This window comes from Helobdella robusta (genome assembly GCF_000326865.2).
Source record: "Helobdella robusta unplaced genomic scaffold HELROscaffold_17, whole genome shotgun sequence".
In the NCBI taxonomy this organism is placed as follows: domain Eukaryota; kingdom Metazoa; phylum Annelida; class Clitellata; order Rhynchobdellida; family Glossiphoniidae; genus Helobdella; species Helobdella robusta.
Genome location: NW_008703942.1, coordinates 1,543,510 through 1,554,124, shown reverse-complemented (window position 1 = coordinate 1,554,124; position 10,615 = coordinate 1,543,510). Strand labels below are relative to the sequence as shown.

Below are 10,615 nucleotides of genomic sequence, written 5' to 3'. Positions count from 1 at the left end.
CAATTCTTCGAGACTGAGCATGCCGTCCAGTATTGTGACGTCAGCTGTCGTCATTCTGTTGTTGGAAAGAATCAGTTTGACTAAACTTCTCGCACAGTTGACGCCAGTGTTTTTCACGTCCGTAAATTTGTTGTCTCTCAAGCTGACTTTCAAAACGTTCCTTAATGGTACAAATGTCTGACACGTCAGTTTTGTTAGTTCGTTTCCTGATAGGTCCAAGTTTTTAAGCAGTTGTAAATTTGTGAATGGTGATATGTAGTTTGGATAATTATTCTCATCGCCGTTGTTAATAATAGTAACATCGATGTTGTTGTTATTGTTGTCGTTAACGTCGACGTTACTCCATTTGAAAAGTTTGTTGTAAGCCAAATTTAGGCTTTGCAGGTTGTGAGTCTGTTTGAATATTTGAGAATCAAATGTAGATATGTTGTTGTAGCTGAGGTCAATGCCGGTAATTGTTTGGTGGAGGTGCTCGAAGGTGTTCACGTCCAAACTGGAAATGCAATTGTGCGAGGCATCAATTTTCGTTAATCTGTTCAGTCCGAAGTTACTGAGCGATGTAATTTTATTGAAGGAAATGTCCAATGTAAGCATGATCGATGACTGCTTAAATGCATTCCAATCTAAGCTTATGATGTTATTGTGACTCAGGTTCAAAATTTGCAAATTTCTTAAACCAACTAACCAATCTTTTGGAATTGATTCCAACTTGTTGTAACTCAGATCAAGAGTTTCTAACGTGTACACTCCTGTTACGTTAATGTATTTCAATTTGTTGTCTTGCAGATACAGTCTTCTTAATTTTTTATGGAACGCTAAATTGTTCAACTCAGCCAGTTTGCCAAATTCCAAATGCAAAGTTTCTAAATTAGTAAGTTGTGCAAACAATTCCGGTTCGATCCACTCGACGTCGCAGATGGAGAGGTCGAGGATTGCTAGATGTTTAAATGGTCCCAACATCTCTCCAGTTATGTTTGGCAGTGCAATTTCACTCAAATCCAACCTTGTGAGCGTGTTGTAGTTTTCCTTAACATCCTTTTCTACGTCGTCATACATTTCAACGTACATTTCGTCGCTTTTATTTTCTTTTATTTTATCCAAATAATCGGTATCTTTGTTAGTGTTTGAGTTTTTTCTGCCAAAATTGTTTGAAAAAAATGAATCATTGTTATGTACGATGTTTTGTGTGGAGAGGTTCTTTTGTAAATCTTTCAGCTTATCTGAATTGGTAGTCGTCGTATTCTTATTTTTTGCGAAACTTTTTAATATCGAACAAACGTCAGCAGGACTCAACAAATTATTCGCAAGCGACAACGAACTGAGGCCGTTTAAACCATCAAAACTGTTAGGCTCAACACCTGTTACTCCACATTCAGCCAGGTTTAAAATTTCTAACGAAGTAAAACTTAATGGTTTCAAATCGTCTTGTGAAATCCAATGAATTTTGTTGCGGCTCAGATCTAAATGCTTGAGAAATTTCAAACTTGAGTAGGATTCGTCGACAGCAACAATTTCGATTTCGTTGTAACTAAGATTGAGAATTTCTAAATTTGGAGCAAACGCTGACAAAAACTTTGGGACGATTGCTAACAAATTTAAACTCAGATTGATTTCTTTTAAATTTGGTAATCGGCATGATTTATTTAATGTACTGTCGTCAATATTTTGATCATGCGAGTTGTTGTCCTGGATGTTCTGGTCACTATTGTACGAAGTTACGACAAATGATTGGATTCTATTTCCTCCTAGATCAAGCTCCTGCAATTTCATGAGACCGCAGAAGGATGCAGTGTCGACATGACTGACCTCGTTCCTCTCGAGAACAATCAGCAGCAATTCAGGAGCACTTGAAAATGAATCGAGCGCGATGTGCGATACTCGGTTATCTTCGAGGTACAACCTTTTTGTATTGAAACTGAAGGATGGAAGAAGGTTGAGACCACGATGGCTGCAGTCAATCGTCTCGTCGACGTTGAAACAGTCGCACTGAGTGGGACATTTGTAAGTTGTGCGAGGAGGTATGTAAATTTCCGACGGTGATGCTGTTGTTGATGATAAAATTGTTGATGTTGACGATGTTGTTGTAAGCGTTGACATCAATTGTTTAGTCGATGATGGATTTGTTAGCGAGTGTTCAACTGATAAGAAGACCGATGGTTGTGTCAAATACTCGTACTGTAAATTTGAAGCCAGAATAGTATTCGGTGTTAGTTTTGTTGTTGACTTTAGTTCTACGGATTTCGAAATTGGATGGTTTGAAATTGAAGTAACATGCCAACGAGTAATTGAAGTTTCAGTGGGATGCAAGAACCCATTCAGGGAGATTGTTGTTGTTGCATTAGATTGAACAATAGTTGGAAACGTGCATGTCGCCATCAACAGCAGCAGCAGCAGCGGCGGCAGCAACCACAAATACGAAACAGACAATAGAATCTTGCACATTGACGACGATGAGTAATAATGAGAAGATGACCTGAGAGATGGCAGTTTGAATGCAGTGCAATCATTCATCTGACACGCGCTCTGTCGTCATCATCTTTCTAAATGTTGACTTATTGTTTATTGCTTGGATTTGCCCGTTATGTTTACCTGTCTGAAAATATTAATACAATGTTAGATACCGGGCAATGCATGTTTGTTTGATTATAGGATATTTTTATAGCGATTGCATGTGAGATGTGCATTGATGAGTTAGCATTATTTCTGAGGCCTCATGCTTTTCATCCAGCCAGCACGTTGTTTACGTCTCATAAGTTCTCCAGCATTGCGTGATAGTATATACTTAGGCGCTCATAATTATAATTTGATAAATGCCCTTTAACGAAAATTGGTGATGTTCTCAGCGTTATTCTTGATAAATAATTAAATGCTTTTTCTGAAAATTTACCATCATCAAGTTTTATAAACAATTTATGTTCAAACAAAATTTTTTAACAATAAGTATTGGTTGGCAACCTTAAATAAACATTTCGTTGATAGCCTCATTCAGTGGAGATATTTTTCATTCAAGCTCATTGCTTCAGAACTTTGCTATAAAAACGTTCACTTATGTCACAATTATGCAGTAATAATTGCACTATTTTATTAATTGCGGTTTTATTAAAATATATGATGTATAATAAAATATTAGATCAGTAGAGCAGAATCATTACAAAACTAAAAAAGCAACAAATTTAAATTTAGACATTTCTCATTTGTACATAAGAATGAACTTATTATAAGTAAATGTTTTTAATAAATTTTATTACAGCACTTAATGTGTTGTAAAACTTAACTAACGTAAATGCGGTAAAATCCATTACGAATCCATTTAAACAAATGTTCAAACATCAAGGACCAAACCTTCAAAACAAGAACTGAATCGACTGAACAAAATAAATTAAAAATAATTAGAAAGAAAAAGAATACAATTCATGATATATTTAATAAAAGAGCAATTTATCAACTGCGAGGGAGCACAATGACCATGTTCAGTAATGAGAACCTACGCAAGAAGCGAAAATGCCTAAAAGCTGCCCCAGGCTTAATTAATTTTGTCGCAAGGTGGAGCAGTTGGAATTATAACATGAAAAATGACCAGGCCATCGTCAACCGGGCCAGCACAGTATTTATTTGAAAACAACAACAGCAGCACAACCATGCATTAGATGCTCGTAATGTTGTAGGACTAGCAAAATCAAAACTGAGAAGTTTATTGCTTCTAAGAAAATTATTTTGGGCACATTTTAAAACTTATTTTTTCTGAATTGAACAACAATAACAACTTGTATGATAGCACGCTCTTCCATGCAGATCAAATCTATGCTCATGCTGAAGCTGGCCTATGATAATAATTCTCACATAAGTGAAATTCGTGCATGCATCATAAAGTCCAGTGATCGAAAATCAATTAAATAACCTTGTACAACATAGAGCAATAATATTGTATACAACGTGCTAGAATTTTAATTAAAAACATCTGGGGAATTTTAATGCATCGAGTTTCAAGTTTGATAAATCCTTACCTTTTTAACCTTTTCAAAAATTTTGGCCATACAGAATAAATTGCATAAAAATGTTTTTGTTGAAAGTTTTTATTTGAAGCTGCTACCTTCTCTGCTACTAAATAAACTATTCATCATCCCACACGTGAAAGAAACATAAGGAGGAGCGTTGGACTGACAGTGCGTTTGAATCCATATGATACGTTCGCTTGCGACCACTTTGATTTATTTTGAAAGCAAATTTAACCTGCTGAAGGAAAAGACAAGTAAAAATTTAAAACAATTATTTTATTTCACGAGAAAACAATTTAACAATAAATTGTAAATCAATAAAATAAAATAGAATTGATTTACGAATATGACTAAAAAAATTAATATAATTTAAAACTTTGAAACTTGGAGCAAGAACCATGCAGCGTGCACAGGCAAACATTGTTTATAATAATATTCGGAAAAACTTAATTTCTACACGTTAAAAGTCACCAAAACTGCTAGTTTTATTTAGACAGTAAGTAAAATAAAAATTAAGAAACTTTCAAATAGCACTTTAAAATTGAAATTGACAGAGCAAAATACACGCTTGAAAAATTATGAAGAAAAAACAGTAGGCAACAATAAAAAATGGATAAAACAATACAATTTTGGAAGGGATAATTCGGAAGATGTTATCTGCCAATGGACGACAAATGTAAAATGGAAAATAAATGACAAAACAAAATCGCATTGATTTTAAAATTATTTGAATGTAAATATTTATAAAACAAAGAATTTAATAAAATATGATTTTAGATAATTAAAATGAAAATAAAATAAAAAAGTGAATAAAAAGTGTGTGCATCCATCGCGACAACGCCACCAGGAACATCATGTTTAACGTTGAATCAATACGTCTCTCTCCCTCTATATTGCACACTGACAGTTCTTTAACATTTTTCTAATTTTTTTTATTTAAATTTTATAAATGTGATGAATTCCTCTGGAGCAGCAGTGGCGAAGAGATCATGGGTTGCGAGAGAATTATGGGCCCCTGCGGATGGTAGGTGATGACGGGGCGGGTTGGAAATGAAAAAGATTATGTGTAACTTTTTTTGTAACTTTTAATTCAGCATGAAATATATTAATATTTATATAGCTTTTTGTTATCGGAAAAATCTATTTAATTATTCATCCAGCAATATCAACGCGAATATTCTGATCATTCATTTTGAGTACATATTTCTTAATTAAAACTTGAAGATAAAACAGGGTAACACCAAAAAAATAATTAAACTCGGATTTTGTAACGATTTAAATTTATCTATTACGCCACTATTCGCAACAATGACCAAAACCAAGAAATACTTTTAAATAAATAAATTTTCTACTTAGCAAAAAATATTTTTTTATGATAGTAACAATTGTTTGCGCCAATGAATGATTGGAATGAACTGATAAAATATAAAATAACAAAAAATCATGGTCGTTTCAATTAGTCTTATCGTTTAAAAATTGTGAACGACTGAGTCCCGACAGACGGTTTCATCATCGTAGCATCAAGCACTGCTGTTGGAAATCTCAGATGTGAACGTGGTGGGCCATAATGTTTTGCAAATTGTTAATTTGATAAATTTAAAATTTACTTGAAATATAAGGAGAACCTCAATCAACATTCTCCATCTGGGAGTAAGCAGAAATTTGCCGTTGGTGGACCGAAAATTTTTAAATTGATTGTGAATTTTTTTGGTTGTCAGTTAAATTTGGCAAAATTTTTGCAAATTTATACAACTTTATACAGAAATTTTGTTGAAGTTAGCCTTAACCCTACTAAAAATTTTCATTGTGGAAAGCAACAACCTCAAAGCTCCCTGGTCTCTACGCCTGTGCTTTGTTCTGCATCAATTTGGAAAGATGTGACAAACAATTAACTCTATTCGATTGTCCTGCACCCTTTCAATGGCTCACTGGTTAATCAAAAACTATTATTCACATTTTTGGCAAATATTAGAACTTATAGAGCAAGAAATTTCAACATTGAAAAAGTTTTGTACCATAAAACTCTTCAAATTCAAATAAAAATTGATCTTCCAGTAAAAATTTATTGTTTTTCAGAGGAACGTATCTTTCATAAAAATTTATTTAATTTTAATGTTTAACGCTCCATTATTTGGTCTGTTGTATGTCTGGCTCTCGCCCATCAGATCCATCTTGAATGTTTCAAGATTGCATGTTTACTTTGTTTTATTATTTTACAAATGTTTCTAAAGTTTTATTTATAAAATTACATCAACGCTTCTTCAAAAAAATATACGATGTTAGAGTATGGGAGGTGTACTTGTTATTAGATTCTCATACATTTTCAAATATTTTTTCCATTTTACGTGGAAGGAGAAAGAAATCAATAAGGCGTCACCGGTGCATATTATCCTACTGTCCTTTATTGTGTTATCATGTTAGCGTTCCTTTCATTTAGACGAATTATGCATCAATATCGCGTCTTCGTGAACGTCCAATTACAAAGCTGAATCATTCAAGCCTGTATGTGTGTGTTTACTTCATAGTGTGTCTCTATATCTTTTATTCATTGACGAGGAAATTATATTTTGCTACCTACAGAAGATTTATTGAACGCTGAAAAACTGAATTATGAAAATTATTCAACTTGATAGGCAACGTTGTACAAAGCTGGAAATAATATTTTTCATCATACATTCATACTTGATAAACAATGTCTTCAAATATTCCTTTCCTCTTATTTTTTTACAAACATTTTGCCCAGAACGAGTTAGAACAGAAGAATTATGATTTGATATTTGGAGAAGTTTCAGTTGGGTGTGTCTGGCTATTCAAACGTTCAATCGTCGAACATCCATTGAATGCAGGCGGCAAGGATAATAATGTTTTGTTGCTTAGTTTGCTTGCAAGCAGATAGCGTGTAGGTTATGTGCCAGGGGTCAAAAGTTCAAATCCTGACCAGGTTGTCTTCATTGTGTGCACATAAAATATACATACATAACAATAAATATAAAAAAGTAAAAATATACAATCGTATATATATATATATATATATATTTATATATATATACACACAAATACACTCAGAACCACAAATAAACACTCACACCCAAAAACACACACACACACTTATTGTATGTTATGGATTTTTTCAATCACATGATGTGGCGCATTTTGTCACAAATCTACAGGATAATTTTTTCAGTTGACCAGCTTCTAAAGAGTGGAACTTAATTTTGAATATATTTTAAAACAAGACGACAAGCAGAGCAGTAGCGATTGTTCAGATCCGCCAATATCAAAGATTAACTTCCTGAGAACCAATGGAAACATCGAGCAAACTTTGAAATTGAAATTAAACGGAGCAAACAGGACGACTCACCGAAACTACATTTGTTAAAAAAACATCAACATAAAAAACAAGACATCTTGAAAAAATGTTGACACGTGAGAGATGGCCTCCATCGCTTCTTCAATATTGCGACTTTAGGGAAAAAACGACAAGAAAAAAAATCGACGAGCGAGTTAGTTAGTAAACACTGCCGCCGACGTGTGCGCATGTCTACGCTGCTACCAATGAAAATAAACATTCCAACTAAAAATAAACTTAAATTCCAACATTGATAAATTAATCTTAAAACATAATGAACGAGAAGTTAAATATTGGAACGGATCCAATAAAACTAATGCATCCAGTGTTCAGGCGAGCAACAAAAATTTAGAAGCCAAACTTTTAAATTACTTTTTATATAAAAACGCAAACACGTTTCCAACAGCACATATTTACATGGAAATACTTTTTTACTATATAAACACAACAAACATTCATCAAATAGAACACCTTCCTTCAATTTTTTTTGACAGCTTCGAAATTAGTTAATAATTGACATATACATTTTTGAAGGCATTCAACGCGGCATTTAAACACATTTGAACAAATTGAATAAATTATAAATTTCAGTCATTGCTTTTATCGTTGGCTAAGGTTCATTATGAATAAATGATTTTGGTCAGTTAGTTTCCACTTTTAAGTTTGTGATTGATTGGAATGGATGGGTACAGGTCATCATCATCCTCATCATCATCATCTTCATCATCATGTATCACCATCATAACTTCATCATTACACCATCACTTCATGGTTATAATTTCCCATGAATCATCATCACTAGCATTGCGTCGCCATCATCATCGTCAATATAATCATCATCATCATCATCAGACTTTCTTTTTTAAGAGTTTCACCATGCATGAAAACATCGTCAGCAGAAGGTTTTTAAAATTCATTCCGACGTTTAAAAAATAATTTTCATTCAATTCCAAGACATCACTAAATTTCGCCTTTGGAAGTTTCAGTTGAAAAAATCTAGCGGGAATATATAATTTGATAGATATGATCAGAAAATATTTCAAACATAAAATAAAAATAATCAGGGAATATTCAGTAAAATATTTTTAAAGAATGACCAAAAATAATCTTGATAAAATCTATATTCTAAGAAGTTTGACTTTCCTCGAAAAGGAAAATAATTGATATAAATAATGAAAAACTCTCTCACGAAGAAAGGAAAGGTTTTCTTAAAAAAGAAAATAAATTTTATATTGAAAAATTCAGTTATCAGTGCATGGATTTATTTTCATTGACACAGGCAGGCACGCGGCAAACACGCAAACATGTATCCACATTTTCCATTTTCCACACACAAGTAACTGCAACATGCAATGATAGGATCAATGTTCCTACTATCCAAAACCTCTCCACAGACAATTCTGAAAGAAACCGGCTATCAATAACGTTTACAGAAACACATGTGCAATTGTGACCATATAGATATTATACATATATCCACCCTCATACATTTATACGTACATATACATTCATACATATATATGATGATATCAATACATACGTAGATGTTTATGTTTATATATATGCCTAATGTATGCATGCAAATAAGTATAAATAAAAATACATGATGTTGAATACGCGTGTGATCTATAATATGTTTATGCATTATGCTAGTGCACACACGCAATAGTAAATTTTTGTCTGTTTGCTTTCTACATTTCAATTAATATTTTAATTTATATATTTTCTTGCTTGCATGCGTATGTACGCCTTGAAATGTGTTTTACCAGGCCACATTTCTATAGCGTATGATTATATTTACATCTTTAATATAAAAGTATTCTCATCAAACTGTTCGGTTGCTCGTCAGATCGATTCATAAATATAACTTATCCATTAATTTGCCAAACAAAACAGACTAGAGACAATTCAATTTTTCCTAGTTAAAATTTAGATTTGGTAAAATTCATCAACTCCCGCTGAACCAAACATTGCAGTGTCTATACTGAATAAGATAAAAAGAAGAAGTTGAAATTACTAACGCTTTCGAATAAAATTTAATTTGAGAATTATTTAATTTTATATTTTGAGGATTCATGTTGATTTGGTTTCTGTCGGCACTAGAATTTTTAGTTTTTGTAATTAAAAACTTTTTTTATTTTTACCTAATTTGAATACAAATAATGAGTTCTAAGCATTCAATTTACAATGGCTTGAAGTTGACGTGCTTATGATGAGAAGATGATTTTTAATTTATCTTAGCGTACCCAATCCATAAAGTTCACTTTAGTACCATTATTTAATTGAAAGGTGATTAAATACAGTTCGACGATCTTTCTATTTAAGAAATGTGAAGCAATTTACAACAAGTAGCAATTTTTGGTTGCTTTTAAATCTCGAGAGACGCGTATTATAAAACATTATTTTGTTCATTTGCCGTGTTTTTTAGGCAGGCCTGAGCCGTCACAAATTGGTTTGCAGTACAACTTCGTCGGTAGAGCAATTTTACTCTTAAAAAAAATTATGTAACTTTTCACCGAAGATTGCGAGCTCTTAAGTAAAGTGAGCCTATAACCTGTTCATTCTATATTCCGTAATAATAATAATAAAATCCAGAAAAACAGTATTCAACATGAATCATTAGGATGAAAAAATCAACTTTACATATATTTATATCTTTTATGAAAAAAGTGTCTTCGTTAAATTAAAACGAACGAATATGCAAACTTCACAAATAAATAAAACTTCAGTTCGGCAGAAGCGCCTGACTGCAAGGATTTGCCCGGCACATTCAACATTCAACACATGCACATCCACATATTCTGTTCTGTCAGATTGACGTATTGAATTTATTCATAGCAATTGCTTTTATGTCTAAAGTGTTGTATTTTCAAGGAAAGGTTGATTGAATATTTTAGCAGGCTGTTATTGTCTTTTGTTCCATCGCCCCTTACTTACACTCACATCATTAATATCTTCATCATTTTTATTGTCATCACACTTATCAACACCTTCTTCATTGCGCACCTCCATCACTTTCAACATCAATCTCTAAATATGATATAAATTTTATATCTTATATACTCATCTATTATAATGAATAACAGTATGACAATGTATATATATATATATATATATATATATATATATATATATATATATATATATATATATTACAATATTCTATAAATTCTACCGAATGTTTGACCTTAATATGTTTGTAGTTCATTTTTTCGATTTTTCTCCCTAAAGTTTTTTGGAGAACGTTTAGTTTATTACAATTCAAAATAAA

The 10,615-nt window shown here is 32.4% G+C and overlaps 1 protein-coding gene across 1 annotated transcript; it reads right to left on the bottom strand.

Annotated features, from left to right (window-relative positions):
- Positions 1–345: 345 nt before the first annotated feature.
- HELRODRAFT_75857 (hypothetical protein) lies at positions 346–2,097 on the bottom strand (the record flags this gene model as incomplete). The annotated part of the gene is made up of 2 exons (XM_009015971.1): positions 346–815; positions 1,776–2,097. Coding segments are annotated over 2 exons (792 nt in total), but the record flags the coding sequence as incomplete, so codon positions are not given.
- Positions 2,098–10,615: the final 8,518 nt, after the last annotated feature.